Source organism: Camarhynchus parvulus, chromosome 7 (assembly GCF_901933205.1).
Source record: "Camarhynchus parvulus chromosome 7, STF_HiC, whole genome shotgun sequence".
NCBI classification, from domain to species: Eukaryota; Metazoa; Chordata; class Aves; order Passeriformes; family Thraupidae; genus Camarhynchus; species Camarhynchus parvulus.
The window spans coordinates 34,349,975-34,374,974 of NC_044577.1; the positions used below are offsets into that span (position 1 = coordinate 34,349,975).

Consider the following 25,000-nt stretch of genomic DNA (forward strand, 5'->3'; position numbering starts at 1 on the left):
TTTCTTTGTTATGTGGCTGATGAATAGCAGGAAGCCAACATCTTATCTCTGTGCCTTCACCGGTGGTGCCACACAGCCGCAAGCCAACTGCTGGTCAACCCTTCCCCACCTGCAGCACCCCAAGGTGAGTCAACACAGATTCCCTAGGGATGCTCCTGGCCTGTCTGGTGACAGCAAGAGAGAGCTGGGACTCGCTGAGTCCACGAGGGATTTGCTGCTGGCAGGAGGATCTGAGCTGGACGCACCCCAACCCACCCCAGGGGTGCCCTCTGCCAACCCTTGCCTGCAGGAGGAAGCCCTCAAGGACAGAAAGACGTTTTTCCCCCACCACGTGAGCAAATACAAATACATACATCTGCCACAGAAGCATAAGGGGTTTCTAAATAAAATGTTGTCAGCCACTCGCTGAGTGCTAAAGTGGTGTTAAGCTGCAGAAAACAGTATTTCCTTTGGCATTTCAGACAGTTTCGAACCAATGTTTGAAACTCAAAACCAGTGCCAAGCCTAAACACATCTGGTTGATCCCAGGCCACAAATAGCACAGGAATGCCTTCAACACCTTCCAGAACTGCCATACTGAAAGCTTAATTCCAAAATAGAGCTGACAAAAAATACTTGTCAGCATGATGCCACACGACAAAACTCAGCAAAGCATGATGCAACCGTGAGATATCCAGACATAACATATGGTGCAAAGATTGGAATTAGTGAAGACCGATCACCAAACTTAGATTGCAGAAGGCAAAAAATAAAATCAAACAGTAGTACCTTCGGCTGATTTTATTTTTTTTTTTAAGTTTTGGAAATGTCAAATTATAATTTAAGTGTCATTCAGCTGGGTGGTGCAACCATGAATGTAGGTATGGTGCCAATTGGTCATTATTTTATATTTTATACGATTTTTCATGGGTATTAAAATCCTGGTATTTGGTGCCTGAAATGTGGATCCCTGCTTTGCATGTCCTATTGCTAGAGCAGATCATTAGGAACTTATTAGTGAACTGGCCTGATTCCTTGAGCGTATTTATCATACTTAGCTCATGCAGCATGTGACCAGAACAGGAATAAACTTCACACCAGAGCCCTTCCATCCTGTCAGTTGTGAAATTGTGGTGTTCCTTTAATTTTAAAGATGCAGAAACAAGGAGAGAATGAGTATGGGGGACTGCCGGCCAAGAGCAAAGGGCTAGGAAACACCAGCATGGAAGAAATCCAGCAGGAAAAAATATAAATGCTTTTAGATCACTGAAGGATCTCAGCTTCCAGGAAAACTCAAGCTGCTCCTTTATGAACCTGATCTGATTTTTCCCTGGGACATGAGAGTACGGAAAGTCAGGCATAGAAAAAACTCCACTTTCATAGCAAAGTTGTTAAGAATGAATACCAAGGACTATGCTATTTTTTTTTTCTATCCAGTCACAGCTACCTTCAAGTCCCACTGTGAAAGTTCACATTTAATAAGGTGTGAATAACGAATCCTCAAGGAAGCCAAAATTGTGTTATGAAATGAAGGGGAGATCTGGCAGCAAGGAAAATACAGGAGAAACCACAGCTAAAGTAACCCAAGTGACAGGGAAACTAGTAGATGCCTGGAAATTAGGGCTCAGACTGCATTTCTTTGTAAGAGATTTTCCTAGGTCTGCAAGCATACAAGGTTTCTTTTTTTCCTTTATTTCTCTTTATAGTAAAATTGTAAATTCAAACTTGATAAATCGAATTATAGCAGTATTACTTGCGTGAACTGTTTCCTAAATCTGCATTTCTGCCAATTTAACCTGTTGGTTTAAAGTCAAACTCAAAGAAAACGCTGGGCTTTGAGCTATAAATGTATTTTGGCTTTGAACCTCCAGCCTTGACCTAGGGGTGCACCAAATCCAGAGCTGGAGTCAGCTACCTGCGATTCAGGGCACAAGTTTAGCCACGAAGGGGAAATCCCAGAGTCTTAGCTCGGGAGATTTAAGCACGATCAAGTCACTTACTCAAATTAGCTTAAAATCCCAAAGCACTCTCAGCCTAAGCGCTCTCAAACCCCAGCATTGCCAGTGGAAAACCCTCACGGGTGAGGTGGGAGCTTTCCCAGCACCACCAACACCCAAAGGGATGAACCTCTGCCCTGACCCACTTGTCCTGCTGATTACCCTCAGAGCAGCACATTGATGTCCCCTCGCTAATACCTAATAATTGCTAATTTTGTTTCTTTTTTGCTCCTTGCAGACTTTCTGCTTTTCCTCAGTACCGTTTTAGTGTCCTCCTCACTGAACTGCCCACATTATCTCAGTCCCTCCCTCTGACTTACTTTTCCCTAACATCAACAAGCCCAACCCTTGTCTCATTCCACTTCTCCACCATCACTTCTCCATTACTTCGAGTTCCCTGATTTTTTTTTTTTTTTAACAGCACACAACATCTGATGCCCACTACACCCTTCTCTGTCCCATCCTGGGAAAAATTTGAGGTCAGATTGGATGGGGCCCTGAGCAGCCTGGTGGTTGCAGGGACTAGATGACTTCTAGTGATCCCTTCCAACCCAAACCATTCTATCTATGATTCTCACCCCACAGCTGTGCTCCATCCAGCTCCCAGCATTTCTCCTTTCCTCAAACAGAAGTCAACCACCTCCACTGCTCTCATCCAGACTTTCCTCCACCCACCCTTCCAAAGCCTGGGTGATGTGCTCGTCCCTCAGTCTTTGCCTGCTTTGCTCATCCCTTGCACGTGGCACTCGTGCCACACACAGATGTAGCCTGGCAGGGAATCATCCATATTTTATAAATTAATTTAGAAATGAACAGATGAAAATACTTCATATTTTCATATTAATTTATGTTAGCACTAAAAAGGCAATGCTAGAGCTATTTAGTCTACCACAAGGCCATATCAAGGCCTCAGTTTTGATCTGAGGGAACCTGACAGCTTGGGCAAAGTTCTTTGTTCAGACACCACATAACATACCTTAGCAGTGCTCAGTGTGCAGCTGTTACAACACTAATTGAAATATGTTTTTAAATGTATCAGGTTTCCGAACATTTGCAGAATTATTTTCTTCCCCTCATGTGCAAAACCCAGTATTGCAGCCGCTCAAAATGAGTGTTTAATCCCTACAATGTGTTAGTAGGTCGTAAAATAAAACTGGGCTAAGGTATTTTACACTGGGGATGGGGGTAAGTCTGCAATTGTAGGTGGATGAGGAGGACCTACAACTGCAGGAAACCACAGGATCCCCAGCTGGTTTGGGTTGGAAGGGACCTTAAACCTCATCTCATTCCACCTCCTGCCCTGGGCAAGGACACCTCCACTAGACCAGGTTGCTCCAAGCCCTGTCCAACCTGGCCAGAGCCTCACCACCCTCACAGTGAAGACTTTCTTCTTAATATCTAATAATATCTCCATAATATCTAAATTCCTACTATCTAAACCCACCCTTGTTCATTTTGAAGCCATCCCCCTGTCCTAGAGCACTGTCATGCAGTGCCACAACATTCATAACATCATTGGAGCAGAGATAAGTCAAAAGGAAGCAGATTTGACATCCCACCCCACAGGTGGTATCCAATCTCATCTGAGATCCCTGTGTCATCCATGGGGGATGGAGCTGGAGAGATGCACACAAGGAAGCTCACAGGAGGGCTCATGAAACACTTGTGTTTCATCAGATGGGTAAGTGATGTAGATGCCACATTTTGCAATGAAATTTTATGATAAATCTCCATCAAATATCTAGAAGAAATGTTTGGGCCTTTTTTTGCTTCATTGCAAAACACAGGTTCCCGTGGGGGCCCACGCTCAATCTACAGAGGGGAAGTTGTAACTAATCTGTTTGCAAAGCCTCTAAAATTGCATTTCTGTTAAAACAAGACAACAACAGCAAAAAAATCTCTGATAGTAAGTATCTCAATCTTCCTGGGCTAAAAGTTTTTGACTGAAAAGCTGTGCATTTCCCATTTGCAGTGGTATAAAAGTCACAAGGCATCAGATCACAAGCTGTCACTGGTCCCAGACTAAATATCACCCATCCTTTGCCTAAGGCAAGTGGGTCTCTTTTCCATGGGAGGGGGCCAAACAGAAGTCCCACTCTTCGGAGGAAAGAAGGAAACATTTTTGTGACAGTGTGTTTTTATTGTTTTTTAAGGCAGTTCTTTTGAAGCTGCTCGGGGGTTTGGATGTTAGATGTAGTCCCAATGGAGATGGATTAGTGGCCAGAGCATAGCAAAGCGGTCAAAGGTGCAAGATAAATGCAATTTATATATAATTGCCCAAGCTGCACCTGTTCCTTTTTCAATAGGAGACCTTGTCTGCAGACACAAACATAGAATATATCCCTTTTTCTCCTTCATTTGAGTGTAAAATGGGGAATTCTAAACTTGTATCAGAGTAAAGCAAGAAAAAATAACCTTTAAATAGCATGTAAATTTTTTATGAATCAAGCTCTAAATAAAGAAAACTCCCAAGCTGGGAATTCAAAATACTAGCCAGAGAGAGCTGATTTGCTACCAGGCTCAAGAACAATATTTAGTTTACAGAATCAATCTGGAAATAAAACTAGTGCTTGCATCAGCATGAAAGCTACAAAAATAAAAAAGAGGTCTTAATAAAATATACAGTGGAAAAGGAAAGGATGAAAGCCCTAGCACAGCTATGAGGCCCTCGACAGCCCACACAAGCAATAAAATAGACTATGATGTAATATAGAACAACAATGAAAGGATTTTAAATTTCTAGGTAGGATTCTGAAAAACTGTTTCCAGCTTTTGTTGCAGAGCAGGCACGCTGAGAGTTCCCCTGTGAAGCTACAACAAAGCTGGTGTGTGGCAGACACGGGCGTTGACGAGAGCAGAACAAACATTAACCTTCACCTTACTCCTCCACCGCTGGACCAGGAGCCAGGATTTTTCTGTATTTCTAGATGCTCCGTTTTTCTGTTTGCTCTCCTGCTCACTCACCCACTCCTTGCTTCCCTCCTTATCAGCAGCACCAGGAATTTTTTGCTCACCAAAGCACCGATGCTTTGCCGTGAAGGCAACCACCTTCTTCACCTTTCATAAGGAAAGTGTCTTGAACCTTGTGCTAAGCAGCTTGGAAAAATCTGAGATTAGGCACATCCCATATTGGCTCAACTAATTTCAGCCTGTCCAAATTAGGATGAGTCTGTAAGATTCCACAGGAAAATCATGTGAGCACTGAATGCCTGCGCTACCTGTCATGCTCTGCACCCTAATTACAGCACTGCGTCCCCTGGCTTTAAGCAAACAGGACCTTGTGAAGCTCAAACTCTAAGAGGGACACATAACTTCTCTCAAAATTCAATGGCATCCCAAAATTAAATTGTCAGAATTTGGTTCTGCAACAAACAGTGGCCTCTACACTAAATTTCAGATGAGCCAGAACCAATGCAATTCACTCATTGCAGTAACACAAGAAATTTCCCTTCTCCCCATGAAGCTGGAAGCTATTACAGAATGCCACCAATACTGCACAAATTAAAAAATATGGATTGTGAAATTTGTGGCCCTTTTTCTACTGTGTTCCAGCTGTGGCAGGCATGGTGTACAGAGGTAATCACAGAGTACTTTGTCCTACAGCTGGCTGCATGGTCCTACCAAAAGTTCTTGGGATGACAAAAAGAACTGGCCAAATGCTATTCTTCTTGCCCTGGCACAGAAACTCAGCTCTACTGCAACCCCTAAACATTCCTGTTTTCTCCTTTACAATTGATTAACAATAAACAATGATTCAGACAGTTTATGTAGTTTTACCTGTCAGTGTTTTGCTTCAAATGATTTTTCTGTGATAAATTTTTAGGGGTTTCTGTCTGACTCTTTTAACCCTTGTTCTATCACTAGCTGCAATAAATACACAGACCTGGAGAAGGGGTGACAAATAAAAATCTGATTGTCCCAAAGTTCTAATAAAACACATATATTCTTTTTACACAAAGAAAAGGAGATTGTTATAAACAACATCCATTATTTCGTGCTTCTCCAGGAAAGACAGAAAACATTCCAATTCCTCCTAAAACAAGTTTTTAATGAAGCTACAACAGGTCATGATCAGCTGCTCAGAAAACAGCAACACCCTCAGAAAAAAAGGGCTTTTTTTCTCTTTTTTAGGTTTCAAAAAGTTGGTTGAAAAACCCGGGCCTGTTCTGAGAATGACCCCAAAGGCAGAAGAGGGTGTTACTTTCAATTCAGTCACTTCCACTGAACATGGACTGCAGTTTCACACCTATGTTATTAATTCAATCACAAACTCTGTCTGAAACGATCAAATTAATTTGAAATTCACTTAAGGGGCACCTGAGCCATCAGCCAGAGCGCCAGTGCAGGGTGCCCCCTGAAGGCTGTGCATGAGGTATTGGGGCTGGCCCAGCCAAGCCCTTCAGAGCTCCCACCCACTCAAACACTGGCGTGATGCACTGAGGCTCCATAAAAGCAAACACATCCCTGACAATAGTACTTCCCTCTTTATCCAGTGAGCTCCATCACAGGATATCATGAATTAATATTTACAACACCCCAGAGAGGCGGGCTGGTATCATTTCCCCATGTTTCAAAGATGGGCGAAGGTGAGAGAAAGATGAAGCAATTTGCTGCAATTCACTGAGGAAGTCTGTGGTGAGGCAGGGGAGAGTGCAATGCTCTCAGTGCCTGTGCCTCTGCCACAAGACCATCCTTCCTGTCCCTAAATGCCAGGCTCCAGCCTGATGATGTGCTGTAGTTCTAGTGTATTAAATCTGACACCCTATACATGTTCTGGGTCATAAGGCTGAGTCCCATAAAATTGATGGACATGAAGTTGAGAAGCCAAAAGGGACAGAAGATAGAAGCAGGAGAAGAGTCCCCACGTTGCAGCTGTGTGGCATTTTTCTAGGCAGTAGGTTCCCATGCTACTTCAAGACCATAACATATTTTTGCTATTACAAATGCAGTTTATTTTGCAAATCAAGGTGATTTGCACACATTTCAGCTTGTCAAATTTTCAGCCTTTCAACCATATGTCTGTCGACCTTATGGACTACCAACTTTATGGGATTCAACCATATGTCCAGATCCCGATATATATGAAGGCCAGTTCTAACATAAGAGCTTTACAGTAGTAGTGTAGTAAAGCATAATGTTTGCAGATGGCTGTAATAAAATCATTCAGGAGAGGAAAGGTGCAGGGACGTAAAGCCTTCAAAGCTTCTTCTACTGAATAAACAATTTGATCTGAATAATGTAGTGGGAAGCACATTCTGCCAATGAACTGGCTGATCAAGTCCAAAATGTTGATTTTAATTTTCTTTCCTAATCCCACGTGTATTTTAACTTCCTTTTGTATTTTCCGTTGTGGGCTTAGCTTAAAATTTGGAAGAAAAGTATAAGGAGGAAAAATAACAAAGTAAAGGATTTTGTTTTAAAGGCACCGTCCACTTCTGAATTGTAAATTTTTCATCTGTGAAAAGCCAAAGGGTTATGTGGGGCCTGGAAGATGTATTAATAGAGAGGTATAAGGTTTTTACCCTCACATGGTGAGATTGAAGGATGATGTGACTTGCTTCATTTCCTGAAGCGGGACTCAGCTTTCAAAGTTAAGGCAAGTTTCCTCCTGAGTAAACTTTTTCTAACTCTAGGAAGTTGGAGTTTGGTTTATGTCCTGCTGCACAATAATTCAGATGATAATTCACATTCCCTTTGTCCAACATAACTTGATATCTCTATTATTTGGGAAGCTCCGGTCCCATTTTCCCCTAACTGAAACATGCTGAGCCAATGTGTGGCCCTCAGAGAGCTCTGTCCTGGCTGACAGTGGGGAAGGGAGCACTGCTCGTAAGGGGAACCAAAGCCAGCATAGGTGTGATAGAAGGTCTTTTTCAAACCAAAGTATTTTTTAAGCTGACAGTGCGTGGTGAGCTTTGGCAAGCTTCCTTGAACTAGACAAAAATCACTTCCTACTCAGGAAAGAAGGGAACCTTCCTTGGGCATTAACTGGGAAGTGAAAAAGTGAACTGCAACCTGCTTGTGCTGCTGGTGTGCAAAATCACTGCGAGAGGAAACCCCCTGAGCTGTTGACTTTCAGATAACTTGGCCAGAGCCAGCTCTCATGCTGCTAACGTCAGTGGCCCTTTTCCTATTGGATTAAATTGGAGCGGGGTCAGATAGTGTCTAAGAAACAAGAAATACATTGTCACTCTTCCTTCTCATGCCAGACTTTTTGTTGACCAAGTTGTTTCTGAGTTCTGGGGCCGCTTTGATCGAAGGTTTGGCCTGGGAGATGATGATTGCCACAGCACCTACCAACATTTACCCCAACATCACATCCAACTGTCCTTAACCATGCAACAACCACCAAGAAAAAATTTAAAAATAAGCCACAACAGAGAAAAAGGATTTTTTTTGAAAGCCTCAGCACTGCACAAATGTACTCATGAAAGACAGTGAAGAACAAAGCACGACCATCAACCCTGCCCTCGGCGTGCCCTACCTGTGTGCTCGTATTTGTGTCGCAGCAGGGAACTGCTCTTCTGGAATGTCTTGTCACATAAGTCACACGCGTACATGCCACTTTCTGTCTTCTTTATCTTCTTTCGGGACAGACAGGAGTCGGAGTCCGTCATGTCGTCGAGGCCGGACATGTAGTCTGGGGTTCCATCAAGCAATTCTCCCTGTGAGGGAACCACTTCGTCAGCAAAAGCCGCTCCCGCCACCAATCCTGCCCACCAACCACCCCAGGGAAGTTACAATCATTCCTTGGTGGTCCCTCTTAGCTTAGGAATATGAATAATGAAACTACAGCTGGTGGAAAGTATGGAAATAACGAGGAGCCTTCTACTTCTATGCCTCAAACCAACTTTCTGTCTTTGAGCACTCTGCAGTAATGTGGTTTGCAGAAACCAACAGTATTTACCACATCAGCACTAAATATTTCCAAGAAAGTGTGAAGGGGAGGCTCTTTGTGGCCAGCAAAAGGTATTGCATTATTTTACAGAGGTAAATGTAAGCAACAGCTATGGGATCATTCCTTTCAAAATTCCAAAACTTAGGTGTATTCTGTATCTGTAGAAAGGTTTTAATTGAATTTTATATTTAGGTACAAATGTTATTATTATGCAATCCATTTAAATGTATGTCTCCCGACTAAAGGCCTCAAGCTATATTTTTATATTTAATTTTGTAATTTGAAATAGGGAATATTAATAACACTTTTTATCAATGTTCTATCTATGTTAAAACAGCCTTCAGCATTAAGCAATAATGAATGTGGATCAGTAAATTATTAAATTTCTTGATATTTATTTTGTCTCGATCCAAAGAGAGTGCAAACTTGCATGATAACATACATTTCCATTTGCTATCACACAGTTCAGTTTTCTTAGACTAGGTTTGCTCTAATTAATATTAGAGAAGATTAAATAGGCTTAAATACATTTACAAAGAGGGCAGATGTACTGTAAATTGGAATAGTGGAACAGCTGTTATGGAGGTGCAGTGCTATTTATGCTCCTATTGTGCAAAGAGGGATTACAGTCCGTAATGTAAAACCATACCTGATTTTCACATTTGAAACTATAAAACATTTACTAGTCAGTAAAATTACTAATGGACGGTAATAGGACATGGGGGAACAGGCGCAAATGTAAGAAAAAATTATTAATCTATAATCAGTTAATCTCATTTAACTAAACTCTGTACATTATATCTGAATACACCCAGCAAAAGGGTATAAAAGTACAAGACTTCTGTGGAGCTGCTCTTCACTGCAGGCATGCAAGGGAAAAAATCCTTTGCTACACCTGTGTTGACTCTGTAGAAGAATTATGGGTTGTACCTGGGCACGAAGAAGTGCGGACCCAGATTACGTGTCCAGGAGAAGACTTCGTCTGTGATTAACGGCTCGGGCTGCTACCTCTCCAAATAATTTAATTTAATCTCTGTGTTTTTTTCAAAGCTGTTCCAGATGACTGGCAGGATTAGAGGACTAAGAGTCTGGGAAGACCATTAGGCGGCCCAAAGGAAGGAGCTATGGGTCAATGCTTCTCATCCCCCAGACATTCATGAGAAGAAGACAACCTTCCCATGAATAGTGGGGGGACAATCCCCCAAAAATATATGGAAAGAATCTCTTTCAATGGTTTACAGTGTCTATGAGGCTCTATGGACATCCGCTTAGAGGCATTCAACTTTGTGCCCGAGTGGGGAGGTGACTCCAAAGGGGTCTCCCACTGCTCTTTTCGCTGTGATGAAATGTAGCTATGCCTTGAAGAGATAAATTTCCCTACAAAGTTTCCTTCTTTTTTTCTTCTAGGATACAACTTTTTATGGACATTATCAATATTGTCATTATATTGCTAAGCAAATCTAATAAGAAACGGCTGAACTCTTAACAGAACAAAGATCATTATGCCTGTCCAAAGTAATTGGTACTGCTCCTGAATCCAAGTAGAGGTACTCTTAAGTTAACTGCAGTTTATTTTCCTACTTCACCGCGTCTTTCCAAGTTCAGACTTAAATAAACTCTGCTAATTTTGTTGGAAATGTTGATTATAGCTTTGGGCTTTTTCTTCTCTAAGAAGACACATCACAAAATACTAAATTCTAGCTTTTCAAAGCAGAAAACAGTTGAAACCATTTACCTGAAATCCTTGTTTCCGCTGGTACTTTCTCCTTTGCTGCATATCGGCAAAAGTAGCTGCTCCAGTTGGGTAGGTATAGGCCATATGTGGTAGGAAGCTCATCTGATCTAGTCCTGGGTATGGTCGCAGCCCAGGAATACTGGTCTGGACTGGTGGCATAAAAGTGGCTGGGGGAAATGCGCTCTGTGGTGGAAGTGTTGTGTATAAAGGTTTGGCACTAAATGGGTTCATACCAAATACTGGGTTAGTGCTTTTATCCAGATTATTTGAATTAGAAAACTCCTTCTTGATAAAAGTCAAGTTCAGTGGCTCATCTGAGTTTTCAGATGATGAAGAAACACTGTTGTGTTCTAAACTTACACTATTAGCTTTTGTTTTGTTCTTTGTGGCTATAATACTTTTGGGTTCCTTCATTTGTTTTGGTAAAGACAAGTCCAATGGCTCAGCCTGAAGCTCCTCAGAAGAGAAACTGTTTGGAGTGTAAGAACTACTGTGGGAGTTTTTAGAAGATGTGGAAGAAAGATTTAAAGGAGAAGGAGTGTTGCTCCTAGAGTGGTCCAATTTATCAACTGGCTTAATATTGGTAAAATGAGGAGGTTTTGTTAGCCTGAGAGGAGTATCACAATTAGTAACACTGTTATGGAGTTCAGCTATAGATGGTGAAGTTATAGAGTCCACAGGCTTTATTGGAGATCTGGCTGACAAAGAGTCTTTAGTGGGAGTGTTGTTGGTGGCAGCCAGCGCCACCTTGGCACTGGCCCTTTCCAGTGATGGTGACCTGGAACTTGAATACTGGTAGACTTTTCTTTGTTCAAACCATTCCTTCACAAATTCCTGAGGAAGGCCAACAGCAATGGAAATTTTCAGTAGTTCATCAGAGTTGGGCTCCATATTCATAGCATAATATGCTTTAAGTACAGACATGTGGTCCTTGTATGGGTTGATGGGGCTAGTCATTCCTTTCTCAGAAAGTACTGATGACAGCAAGAGGGCTTGCTTATCAAACACTCCAGGTTTGTTGGGAACCATGTTCTCATGAGGCTGAAGGACTGCCTTGATTTCTTCGTTCATTTTACACAGGTAACGCTCATGCTGATGCAACGGAATGGGACCAGGAAAACTTTCTTTACAGAACTGGCATGAAAATGGAGTGGATACGTTGTGGTTCTCTATCATCTTGTCTTCAGTTACCAGGTCTATTAGGGTTCGCAGCTTCTCTTTTTTAATGTTATTGAGCTGCCTCCTTGAGTCTGTGGTCAAGCTCTGGAGGCAAGCTTTGGCTTCATTGACTTTCTCTAATGTATAGTCAATAATACTTTTAGTGGCACCATTATGACTTACTACTGGAAGACCCACGGGGGGAATATTGGGGGAGGTAACTCCTTGTTCCTCGGCTTGAGAGCATGAATCCTTCATGTGGTAAACCTTCAACTTGGAGATCTCTTCAGCCTTGCAGTCCATTTTCTGCCTGGAAACCGTGTTGTCCACAATCTGTAGGACCTTCTGCACCTCGCTTAAATTGCTGCCTACTGCAGGAAACCCGAGCAATGGTGCTTCCATCCCTACACCTAAGTGCTGCATTGGACTTTGAGCAGACGCGTGAACTCCTAAGGGGCTGGTTGCTCCAAGTCCACCATTCATAAAAGGACTAGTTGCACTAAACCCATGTGAGGCCATAAGAACCTTGTACTCATTGAAATCTAGTGGTTCTGTTTTAATTTTCAGTAGGCCTGTTTGCTCAGACATACTAAGTGGTTTGCCATTCTCCAGCTTGTTTCTCAGCTGTGTGATGGCTGAATTAGTAGGAGAGGAAGATACAGAATTAGGAGAAGAACCCGTCTTGATATTGTTTCTCATTCTGCCATTTACAGAGATCAAACCAATACACTTCTTGCTGCTGATGTGCGAACTGTAGGAGCCAGAATGGGAGAAACGCTTCTTGCAGTTTGGACACTCATATGGTTTTTCACCTAAAATGATAATTAAAACCAAATGTTAATTATCATTCTTGCTGCTATAATTGCAAGAGGTTGCATTTGCTATCTAACTGACCGCCTGTGTATCCAGTGATTAATAGTGAAGGAAATATTAATTCTTTGAACATGGCCACACACCACCACTGCTTTACCCTCCTCTTTCTACAGGTTTTGAGGTCAGTTTGGACCCAGGGTCTCCAAGTGGCAACAGCCATCAAAGTGTGAGATTGGCTTCAGACTGACCAGGGCAAATCACAGGTAAGCACCCAGTAAGGAAGAGAATCAAATCAAATTTAGACTGTTCAAATTTGATTTGTTTCTTTTATATTTTTTTCTCCCCCAGAATGGAATTTTCACTGGATATGAGGACCCGTATGAGAAACTGAGTCCTGATGTTAGAACCTCCACATCAGTTTGTGCCTGGGCTGAGCCTGGTGACATTTTGTGTGCTGAATTCTGCATCAAGTAGGAGAGCCAAAATGCCCAAGTCATTCAATCTGAGAGGCTTGGCAGTTTCTTGTTATCTGAGAATATGAGCTGTATTTCACTCAGGGGGACTTTTTATTTTGGAAAATATAATGGACTCTTCAGGCTCCCACTGCACAGCGATGAATGAACACTTCTGAACTCAAACTGCCAAACAATCTATATTATTTGCAGGAAGCTTTACTATTTCCAAATCTTTTAGCAAGACCGTGGTATTAACAGCATGATAAATGAGGATGACTCAGATATCACTTATGAAATACCTTGGTAGCTCCAAGAAGCCAGAAGCAGAACTGTGTAAATTTTAAGCAGTCTTTAAAACTCAGCTAATTAAACAAAATGCAAATGAGCACACCAGCACCTCCGCTACTCACCACTGTGAATTCGCAGGTGTTCCTTCAGATGGTGTTTATATTTGAAGGCCTTGCCACACTCAGTGCATTTGAACTTGCGATTGCCTGCTCCTTGGGTCAGCATTTGGTGCTGGGAGGAAAAGAACGAAACAAAAGAGATACCAACATGAATTTTATGCAAGAGAAACCATGAATTTCAAGCTCAAAAAACAAAAATTAAATTAATGTGACTCTGAATTCGTCAAGCGGACCAAAAGGTCTGCATGTACATTTATTTGTCTCATCAGCGTTGCAATAAAAATCAAAATGTTGGCAGTAAACCGAAACAAATGAGAAAGTACTTTCACATGAGCATTCGATATTTGCTTTAGAATTATTTCCTAAGTCTCCCATCAGAAATGTGTTGCTTTAAGGTATCTCACGATGAGAGAAACAGTTTTATAAGAAGATTTGTGGCTCTTAATATTCCTAGCAGATTCTGAACATGTGGGACTCAGCTTGTTTAAAAATTCTGTTTACTGCATGTGGAGGAAAGAGAGAAACACTGTCGTTAGTGGCATTTCGTGTAAGATTTAATTCATTATCAAGCAGGAGAGACTGCATCTTCAGCATAAGCTGCTGCTGGAAATGTTTTTTAAAATCACAGAGCAGCAGGAAAGACTTGAGCTACCTTTCGTGCCATGTTTTTCCCTGGTGCTCTTCTGAGGGGCGAGGGAAAGTTGAAAGTTAAAAGGGGTGTAAAGATATAATCAAAGGAAGCTGACCTTTTTGCAACAAGCAAGGAAAACCCCATGACTTTGAATTTGGAGAGGAAAAAAAAAATTTAATTAACAAATAATTATTATCTTGATAATCATGTAGCCACTCTGGATGCTCAAGGTAGGAGGTCAGCCTTTTGCAGGCAACCACGACACAAAAGCCTTTTGCAGGAGCAGGGAGGGGGGAAAAAGGGGGGGAAAAAAAAGGAAGGGGAAAAAAAAAAAAAGGCAGCGCCGAAACGGTATGACAACTGCGAGGGTGTGCTGCCTCTTCCCACATTCCTGGCGAGACAGATGGTGTTACATGGGACACAGGGAGGTTTGTTCAAACAGCAGCAACCTTCAAAGATCAAGCAGAGCCCAGCCCGCCGCGCGCCATTGAGGGACCCGCGCTCATATGTTGCTGAGTTGCATAAACAAACAGCAACAGCTGTTTTGTCTCCCCCCATCGCCCTCCGAGGACTACTATAAACTTTAGTTGTGCCACTGTTAATATGATACAATCATTTTAATTTACTAATTGTAAATGCCATGAGCAAATGAGGGGACTTTTCAACACCAAAGCTACCATTCATAATGCGCCAGTACCAGCGCGCTCTCGCATGTGAAATTTCAGGCAGTTACGTTGGATAAATATCCAGGCGGGTTTTGTTCCCTCCCCTGGCTCTTTTAATGATACGAGGCAAAAGGAAGAACCTTACAGTGGATCAGGTTAGGAAAAATATACATGGGAAAATGTGTTTGTCTACTGGAAAAGCCATGAGAAAGAAAGAAAGGAGAAAGTGCTCTGGAGTCATTTATATTGATTTAAGATCAAGCAAAAGATACGGTTCTCTTAAAAATGCTAATTGCAAAAATCGTGTGATTAGGAAGATATATGTTTGCCTAACTGAATTTACCTTCTGCTGAGAGAAACCTACCAAGAGAAATCCAGCAGATTGTGATTTTTCAGGTTTTTAAGAAAAATAAATACAGCATAAAGCCTTTATAATTTGACACAATGCACACATCTATTTATTCAACTTTTAACCACGCCATTTGAGTTTCCATTACAGCCCTCCTTAAGATGGGTTTTTAGAAGTAATTCTCCAGCTAGGAGCAGTTTTTCTGCTGGTGTGCAAAGAATTTTGTGGTGCAGGTCTATTGCCAGCCCATCTAGGAGCACTGGGGAAGCTCAGTCACCTGTTTGAGACACCAGCATTTCCTTAAATGTGGCACTGATATAATATTACATGTGCCCCATCGAGGAAAAAAACGGCTTTGATTTATTGCAGATACGCTGCCGGGCTATACAAATGAGAGCAATGCCCAATTCTAGTGGCACAATCACAAATGATAGCCTATATGTACTGTCGGAAGAGTTCTTCTCAAAATGTGTAATTATGTCTAACAAACGATTATACAAAATACGCATAATTTCATGTGATTGAAAAGGTTACTCAAAAAGTAATGAAAAAATATTAGCGGATCTTTTAGTATGTCTTGGAGCTCCTATTTGCAACACTGCAAAGTAAAACTAGGTGAAAAATGGAATTAAAATTGCTGAGATGTTTAATAATGTATAATTAAAATGCTACAGTTTCATTCACTTTTTGAGGAACATAAAAACGAAACTAAAGTCAAGTTAAAGTGCAAATAAAATTTCTAAATTAGAAATTAACACACTCATTCGATCGTGAACATAAGACTATTAAATCATATTAGAAGAGACCATCAAAAAATCATTTAGACCTCAATTAAAGCTATTACCATTAAAAGATCTGCATCTTCAAAATGCCATGAAAAATTAATAATGATTGCCAATCAAAGCAATATCGTTTCTCTAAGGGGTTATTACAGAAAGAAATCACTTAAAACCAGCCCCCCACCTGATCTGTCCCTGGCTTGTGTGTCACCATATGCCGCTCGAGCTGGGTGCGGTAGGCAAATGTGTAGTTACAGAGAGGGCACGAGAAGTTCTCCTCGTTCTTCTCGTGGCGGTACTTGATGTGCTCCTTGAGGGACGTCAGGCGCTTGTAGCCCCGGTCGCAGTAGGGGCAGGTCAGCAGTTGGGCGAAGGCATCTGGAGTTCCAGGTGGCAGGTCTGCACCCCGGCATGGGGAAGAGGGGGGAGGAAGAGAGAGGCAGGCCAAAAGGTCAGCAAATCAATGGCAGCTCATGGGCTGATTGCCCGGGATGGTATGAGAGGAATCGCCGCAATCTGCTGCCCGGGAGGGAGGGACGGCGCTTCCACCCGGCGGCGGGAGGCACCGGCACCCGAGCACGCCCACGGCAGACTCGCAGGGCCCGCGCTGGACCCCGCCGGGAAATTAATTATGGGCATCACTCCTCCCGCAGACCTGGCTGGCTTGAAAACTAAGAAATACTTTTCCTGATCAATTGGCAATTTGCATTCCAGCCCCAGCTCATTATGTTACTTATGCCATTGACCGAATCCTTCCTACTGACTCTTCTCCAATTATTTATCAAGGCATTGGAGAGCAATAGGCTGGCTACTCTGTCTTTTGTTGCATTAAAACTCTATTAAAACTTCCCAAACTCCCAAGTAGAGCAGCAGCCTTTCTCCTCTTTAAATTCAGCTCTTCAGTCCACCCACCAAATAATACAAATGTGCTGACTAAAAAATCACAATACACTGAAATTACAGCCCCAATCTTTGCTCATGAAATTCCATGCCGCTGCAGCTGTTCTTCAATTTTTAAGGTAAACACCCAGGCATGTAGTGCATTTATAATTGCAACAGCTGCACGAGGTCAGGATACTGGCTAAAAATGAATTACAGCCTCACCATTTTCTTCTTGCCCATTGGCCTCTGGAGTGCCAAGGCGAGACAGTTCCTCAGGGGCTTCAGGGTAAATAATGGCTGTGTCGCTGCGCTGCAGGTACTCTGCTATGCTGACTGCATGCCCATCTCCTTCCTCCAGTTTCCTTTTGGCAAAATATTCCTCAAAGTCCGACGTGCAATTTGCGTTCTTCACTAAAATAAGAGAGAGGGAAAAGAAAGGGTGGTTGAGGGCATCGTCCCAGAGAGCCTGGGCCGGTCAGCAGTGTTGGAGGTTGAGCAGATGTACTGGAGCTACAAGGCTGGGGTTGCAGCTGGATCCTTGCTCCAGCTCCCAATAAAATTAATGTGGGCTTTCCACCAGTGTGGGTGGAAGTAAGGGCAGGCAGTTAAATTAACAAGAAGGCAGGGCTCTACAGGGCAGCAGGAGAAGTTTATGAGGCTTGGGTAATGCAGGTAATCTTTCATTGCTGGAACCTGAACAACCTTCACGGGGCTCCTGGGGGTCCCACAGCTTTTGGCTCAGACCTACAGGACTGAGCTCAGCTGCCCCTGGATCCCACAGACCCCGAGATGGTCCCCATGTGGGAGATGACAATTGCAGGTAGTAAAAGACCAAACTTTTCTGAGACAGGTCTTTCCTCAGGCTGCCCTTTGTCAGGCACAAGAAGAAAGTGGCTCACATCTTCCCACTTTTTCTTTCCTCCCTGAAAAATTAACTTATAATGAGAGAATGGGTTGTTTTAAAAACTTATTGCTTCATGATTTCTGCAATAGAGCCACATGGTTTAGACCATTACAGGGTCACCAAGCCCAAAACCACTTTGACAGCCCATACAAGAGTTTTCTTTCTTTTCTTTAAATGTAACCTCAATTTTTTATATCCATGCAATGTCCATGAAACATAGTACATGCTCAGCCACAAAGCATCCTGTTACTAAAAATGTGCTTTTCTCCTTCAAGTATGAACACTGCTTTCAGGAAAGACCTTAAAACTCTGGAATGTTATAGACAAATAACAATAGAATTATACTAGAAAATAAAAAAAAAAGGAGATTATGATTTTCTTCCTCTAAATTGTGTTACTTTGTTTATTAACAAGTCTTGAGAGACACAGTTGGTGGCAGGCAACTAAAGATACTTGTTTTTAACTGACCATAAATGAAAAGAACAACTTATGATTGATTAAATTTTTAATGTATTTCTGCTGTGGTGAAATAAGAAAATGAGGAAACACCATGGACTATTCTGGAGTTCACGTAAAAATAAAATACTAAACAGTACAATTCTGCTGTCAGTGAAGCCAGGGAGCAACATGGAGTAAACACGTGGAAATCAAGGGGGTTATGGTTTTAACCACTGGAAATGAGAGACTAACCTGCTCCTTGGTGTTTAGAAATGGGTGAAGGCTTTGCCTCAGTTTCCTCTGAAAATGCAAGGCAGTGATGCTGGCAGTGAAAATGAGCCATGACCTCTGACTGGGGCACAAGTGGGAGCCTGCATTGCCTGATTTGAAGCTCTGATCTCGGCGTCATCGATAAAAGTAGATATCCGTCTCTGTAAACCTCATCCCTTTAGCCGATAAAATCAAATCCTCTGGCTGAGAAAAATATGCCCTATTTTTCATACCAGCTGAGCAGCTTCTCAACTGTTCTGCAGTATTTTAGTGACAGTGACCAAATGGCACAGGGCATGGGACCCTGGTTTTGGAAGGAAACTTCTGTTCCTATCACAGTGGTTTTGTAGGGAATGGCTACACCACCACAGAGCTCCTCTTGGTCCTACTGCAGCTCCAGTTACCATTTGTTATTAGCATGAGAAACAATTCTCCCCTTTCAACACCAAAATAAAGCAGCTTCTAGAGAAGGGGAGTGTGAGTGTGGAGAAGAAGACAGAGTGCTTTACCTCCATGTTGTTCTGGGAAAGAAATATAACAAAATGGTGGGTCCTGAGTACACCTTATGCACAAAAGCATCACAGCAGGTGTAGGACTTCTTGTTTTTATCAGGAAAAAAAAGAGCTGAGGCTTTACTTTTTATGCTGTAAATCTAACTTTTCATTCCCCTGTTATGCCTAGATCTTCCAGGTGTTACAGGGTGGTCTACCCTCTGGCTTAGCACTACTCAAGCTCCACTCCTTCTCTTCTCTTAGCAATATACCCAAGGAAAAAAAGTTTAATTTTGCCAAATCTAGGCCATGAGTCAATAAGTGAAGCAAGGAGAGGGATTTTTTCTCCAGGGAGGAGAAACGGGATGGCTCCATGGAATGGTTCCATGTGTCCCTTTTCTTCCCCAGGTAAATGAGGGGTACTTTGAGTTTGCAACTGCATTTATAGGATTAGGATTCAAGCTACCAAGCAAGGCCTGGAGTTAATATTAGGAGCTTCCACCCCCAACTCAAACCAAAATGAGGTTCTTCCTTCATGCCCCCAAGTCTATCTGGAGGCTGATCCAACAGGCTGTGGAGGACTGCTGCGATATTACCGGCCTTGGCTTCCTAATTCTCAGGATTATTTAGCTTCTATGTCTGTACATGCAATCCAGGAGCTAAAGCAAATGTTTACGTCTACATTATAAACCCCTAAAAACAAGGGGATTTAGTGGAAAAGCTGATAGACCCTTCACTGAAACAATACAACCAGTGCTGCAAAGCTGCAGATTAACACAAATAGTCAAGGGTGTCCATGTGGGTCTGGTTTCTCACCAGCAGCACTACTGACAATTCAGACGTGGCTAGAAGCTCACCCAGAGGTACTAAAAAGACCCATCTGACAACCATTAGGTTTGTCTCTCAGCTTCTGGGTGGAAGACTTGCTTCCCCCCTCCATGCCCTGATTTATTTTCCATGTACAAAGCCATGTTCCCAGACTCCTTGTGGGCTGACACTGCACACACACTGCACATCCCCTCCTGCGAGATCTATGGTGGGTGACCTCACCAAATAAGTCTTTTTTTAAATTAATTATTGGAGCCTGGAGAGCAGAAATATTTTCAGCTCCAAAAGCTGATGTGGCTGTGTCACATAAAAATAAAACACATTAAGGAAAGATATCTTTGGAGGCATTTAGGACCTTTCAAGATAAAGTGGGAGAGAGGTCCGAGGAGCTTGGGAGACCAGTTATTTTGTGTGGGAACTCGTCCTGCGAGATGGTGATAGCTGCCCTTAATCACAAACAAAGCTAATAAAACCACAGCCTTCATTAGCCAGGAAGTGAGAGGCCCCCATTGGTACACACAGATTACAGCCTGAAAACGGCCTGTCCTCCAACCTGCCAAGTTTTGGTTCTGTTTTCCTCCCCCTGAAAGTTTTTCTTTCCCTTCTTTAAATTATGTTAAGAGATCTTGAATTTTGTCAGATGTTACTAATCAAAACCAGGAGAATTTATCTGTTTGTTTGCAGGGATTTTGTTAATCTGTTCTCTGCAAACATCCCAGTTGCAGTAACCATAAAAGGTAGAATAAAATAAACCATAAGAATTTCTTCATTCACCTTTTAAAAAGCTCTTCTGCTAAACATCACATTTGCAAGTCCCTATTGCAGAAATCCTCAGAAATATTTACAAATTCATTTAGCGGGACCAAAATCCTAAATTTTCACCCTAATGTCACTTCTGCTTTTACACTATGAAGCCTCCGTGGCTCATTATAAAAATGCAGCTGATTAATGTAGGGATAACAAGATTTCTCTTAAAGTACTTCCAGGAAGTGGCCACTCTGACAACAGCAGAATAATTTAATAATGGAGACCTTTTCTTTTAGTTTTCTTTCTCCACTAATAATATTTTGCAGAGAATTTGATGCTAAAAGTGCACCACAGATATTGCATGCAATTACAGAAACCTTCTGGTTGGATGTGTGTTTTCATTGGGTTGAGTCTCAGCCTTTATTGAACATCAGTATTAGATCCCCTACAACCTGCAGGGAAAAACTGAGGCCAAACACTCAAGACAGGCCCAAAGCCTATAGTGAGGCTGAAGAGGAAAACTTTGAACACTTCCCAGACCATCCAGGAAGTATCTCCAACAGCTCAAGGACTAATTTTTTCCCTTTACTAGTCAAATAAGGGTTGAGGCACCTCACTGGGCATGAAAGGGAGCTTTTACTCCTAATAAAAGAAACTATAGGTACTCATAGTCACCTGGAATCTCACTCTCAGGGTGAAAAGATTGGCACAAACATTTAATTTATAAGAGTGTTTATTATGTCTACGTAATCTGACATTGCTCTTAAGAGTCTATGGAGATTGCAGCAACTAAAGAAACATTATTACCCAATGATAATAATGGGTAACACCTCAAAAAGTGACAAAAGACTTGAATTAAACACTGTCAGAGCAACTTGTGATGGTTATTTGAGCAAGCCTCCATCATAGCCAGAGCAAAGAGGAGCCTAGGACTTGCACAGGACATCTGGGGAAGGAATTGATAGGAGCAACTCACAGAGAAGCTCTTGCATTTTAAATGCAGACCACCTAAATGCAAAGCACTCCTTGGGCCGTGAGTTTGCAGGGCATCAAGCTGGGGAGGGGTAATCCTTATTTCTTCCATGCAAAACTGGTTCCAGTAGGGGCAGGACACCCCATGGACCCCACTCAGGGCTGGCAGAGGGGCCCCAGAGAGATTTCATGAGGCCAGTGATGAGCTGGAAGATGAGGACATCAGATACTGGAAGGGAAGGGACTAAGAGGACACGAAGTCTTCCCCTTCAAGCAGACCACATTGCAAACATGAAAGAGTCAAGGCCTGTTACGGCAAGGAAAAGATGCGCAAAGGAAGTCACACGGACTGATAGGGGACCTCAAAGGCTCTGGTAATGGTAATTCAGATAACTATCAAACCTTGTTTCTGAATCAGATGTCTTTTAAAATCCTGTTTCTCCAAGTGCTGAGCACAATTTGTCACTTTATTGCAGCCTCTTGGAAATAAAATAAGCTTTTGAGATACATATGTAGCCTGTTCTGCACAGCAACATCATTAAGTACATACGTAATGATGAACTGTGCCTCGGTGCCACCCTCCTTTCATGCATAATAAATCTAATGGATGAAGAAAGCAGTGATATGGTTTTATTTTCCTATTATTTTCCCCCTCAAGAATGATAAAGTAAATTTCTTGTGTTGCTTAATAAGAGCACTGGGGTTTTATGTGGGTGTTACCAACATCAGGAAAGTGTGAGTAATAAAATCCTTGTGAGACTTTGGTACCACCTTTTACAGTAATATTTGTGGAGAGTATTATCTATGAACTAAATTTCATAACGGAATGGATAGAAATGTACTTACACTAGAAAACTCTTCCTTTTAGCTGTGTAAATCTATCTGCAGCATCTCAAATTGTGACGAAATGCAAAAGAAACACTGGGTGATGTATGGTATTCAGCTACGCTGAGGATAAAGTGGGGCCTTTGGAAGGAACATGGTAAATTCCTGAATTCATATGGATTAGAAAATAGCAACAGGAACCTTTTGCTGGTTTGCTCTGCTACAGAAAAAGTGAGATGGCTCAGACATGATGCCTGCTAAATATCTCTGTCACACTTCTTGTGCCACCAAATGTATTGATTTCTAAGAAGAGTAGAAAGAAAGAGATGCTAAAAGTGGGAAAAAGACCCCCGACAAACAATTAGACAGGAACATTATAATCTCATAAATATGCATTTAAAGTGTGTGTGTGTCTATGGATCTATGTAAGGGGTTTATGTGCGTCTTGCTGAAAAGATGTTTTCAGTCTCTGAAGCAGCTCAAATCTGGGGCTGCCAAGGAGAGTGCACCCCATCCTCATCATCAAGCTCTTAGTACAGTCTCATTAAAAGGCCACTGTATCTTGGCCCAGCTAATTTCAACTATCCAAGGTTCACCCTGCCTGGGAAAACATCTCCTCACACTGCTGAGGACTGTTATTTCCCAAGGATGCAGCTACAAGGAGTTGGAGCTAAAATGCTGTGGGACACAGGAGGGGTAGCAAGGACTCTTCACTGCATGAATTGGTCACTTGAGCACTCTCGTGGTCAAGTTGGGGGGAATTAAAAACCAGGAGAATTACATCAGTATTTTCCAACTTTTCAACAAGAAACAGATTGTTTTGTCACTCCCACTCCTCATGCACAGCTAGCTCTACGTGATCCCAAATAAAAGTGATGCTCACTCCATGCAAGGCCTTACCTGTACCATTGTTTCCGGTGGTCTGAATTGTGGCTTCAGGCCCCATAGTGTCATAATCTTCCTTCATTTCTTCTGTGGAACAAAGCATGCACACTTTTAGCACAGGCAGGGTGGAGGATGGCTCACAAAGCTGGGGAGCACGCTGCGGTGCCGGGGAAGATCCCGCTCGGGGAAGGAGAGAAAAGGGCTCTTGTGGACCCCTACACAATGGCTTTGTTCTGGGGAGAGAATGAGTTCAGCAGCGCTGCAGGGACGAGAACTTATTTACTTTAAACACGGCAGAGAGCGGTGGAAAACAGAACTATTTGTTCAGAGTAAACCAAGGGCTTTTCCCAATATCAAATCTAATAAGCAGTCAGGTGAGAAAAAGGGATTTTTTTTTGGTTGTTCTTCTTGTTTCTCTACGTATTTAAAGAAATAATCAGTTAACAGACACTGTGAGATCTATACCTGGAAAAAAATGCAAATGCAGAAGGAAAATGTAACAACTTCTTGTATCTCCCTCTCTATCTATCTATAGCCACACAGATCTGAGCTGTCACTGTCATTTTAACCTTGTTTGAGGCACAGCAAGTATTAATACTGAGTGGTGCAGAAATGTGACAAATCTTCAACTGTAGGAAGTTCTCCTCTGCCACTACTACTTGTTTGCGTCTCCTGTGCACTGACAAAGTCTGCCTTTATGGCCATAAATCGGGTTAATTCACATGCAAATGAGCATGACACGTGTAAAATTATTTATTATGTGTTTTTATGGATCGGTTTACTTTTCATGAACCTGGGGACTCAGACTGAATAAAAATATCTTTTAGAAGAGGCTCCATCACTGGGGAGAACAATTTTCCTGGATGTTTCAGCCTGCCTGGCACTGCCTGTCAAACTTGGTTTCTTGCTGCTAATTTGTTAGTTCATGTGCAACAGGTATTCACACACGCAGCCTGGATAGGATTTAACCTTCCAAAGGGTTTTCACAGGCAAAAAAAAAAATTATACAGAGCATTTCTTTCTCGCCTTTTCAACCTCTAAATGCCAGCCTTTCCCTATCTGAAGACATGCACAAACACACAACCTCTCCCTTTCCTTTTCTTTTCAAGTGAGAGAATCTAGTATTTGAGATTTAAGTGAAAAAAAATCTCCTTTAATCATTCACTGAGATGCGCTTGCAAGAAATAAAATGGCACAAGGCACCCAGAAGAGGTTCAACAGTGACCAAATAAATTTTAAAAAAGGAGAGAATTTCCCAGAAAAAAACACTAGTCGATGATGATTCAGGAAGATGGATGCTGCTCAGCCAATCAAGTGATAGACTGGCAAGAAGATCAAAGCATGCTATTAAAATGTTATTGATACATGAACCGTTAAAATTCTTATTGCTCTTCTTTTTTTTCTTTTTTTTTTTTTTTTTTTTGTGAGAAAGATTTTGATGAGGACAGAGACTGGCCCAGTATTAATCCATTTCCATGACAATGATTTGACTGAAGATAGGGGAATAATATAAACAGAGCACATTCTCAGTTCATTCCTAAAATTGTAATCTTGTAGTATTCTTCAGATGTCACACTCTACAAGTAATTAGTTGGTAGAATAACAGGTTCTAATTGTATCATTCTAATCAAAACTAAAGCACAGAATTACTTAATTCAGAGCTTTACAACCAGCGTACAATACTGTGGTATAAATATACATGTTTATGGCTTTGAAGCTTAAAAAAAGAGAAAAAAAATTAATGAAAGCTCTTAAGTTAAAATATGCAGGTACAAACAGATGCTAAATTTGTACAAAAGCATAGAATATGCAGACCAGATGAAAAATATTTGTTTAAACTGTACAGCAGACAAGCCAGCCTTGATTCTCTTCCCAGATCTGGCATTCTGCCT

The 25,000-nt window shown here is 41.9% G+C and overlaps 1 protein-coding gene across 1 annotated transcript in view; it reads right to left on the reverse strand.

The window, feature by feature from the left end:
* ZEB2 (zinc finger E-box binding homeobox 2) overlaps positions 1-25,000 on the reverse strand; it is a 113,846-nt gene that overhangs the window by 2,523 nt on the left and 86,323 nt on the right. Inside the window, exons 4-9 of the mRNA XM_030951981.1 lie at positions 23,124-23,195; positions 16,971-17,159; positions 16,051-16,265; positions 13,446-13,554; positions 10,610-12,579; positions 8,461-8,641 (exon numbers count right to left, since the gene is read on the reverse strand). Of these exons, the coding sequence (XP_030807841.1) occupies positions 8,461-8,641; positions 10,610-12,579; positions 13,446-13,554; positions 16,051-16,265; positions 16,971-17,159; positions 23,124-23,195 (2,736 nt within the window). The remainder of the gene's footprint in view (positions 1-8,460; positions 8,642-10,609; positions 12,580-13,445; positions 13,555-16,050; positions 16,266-16,970; positions 17,160-23,123; positions 23,196-25,000) is intronic.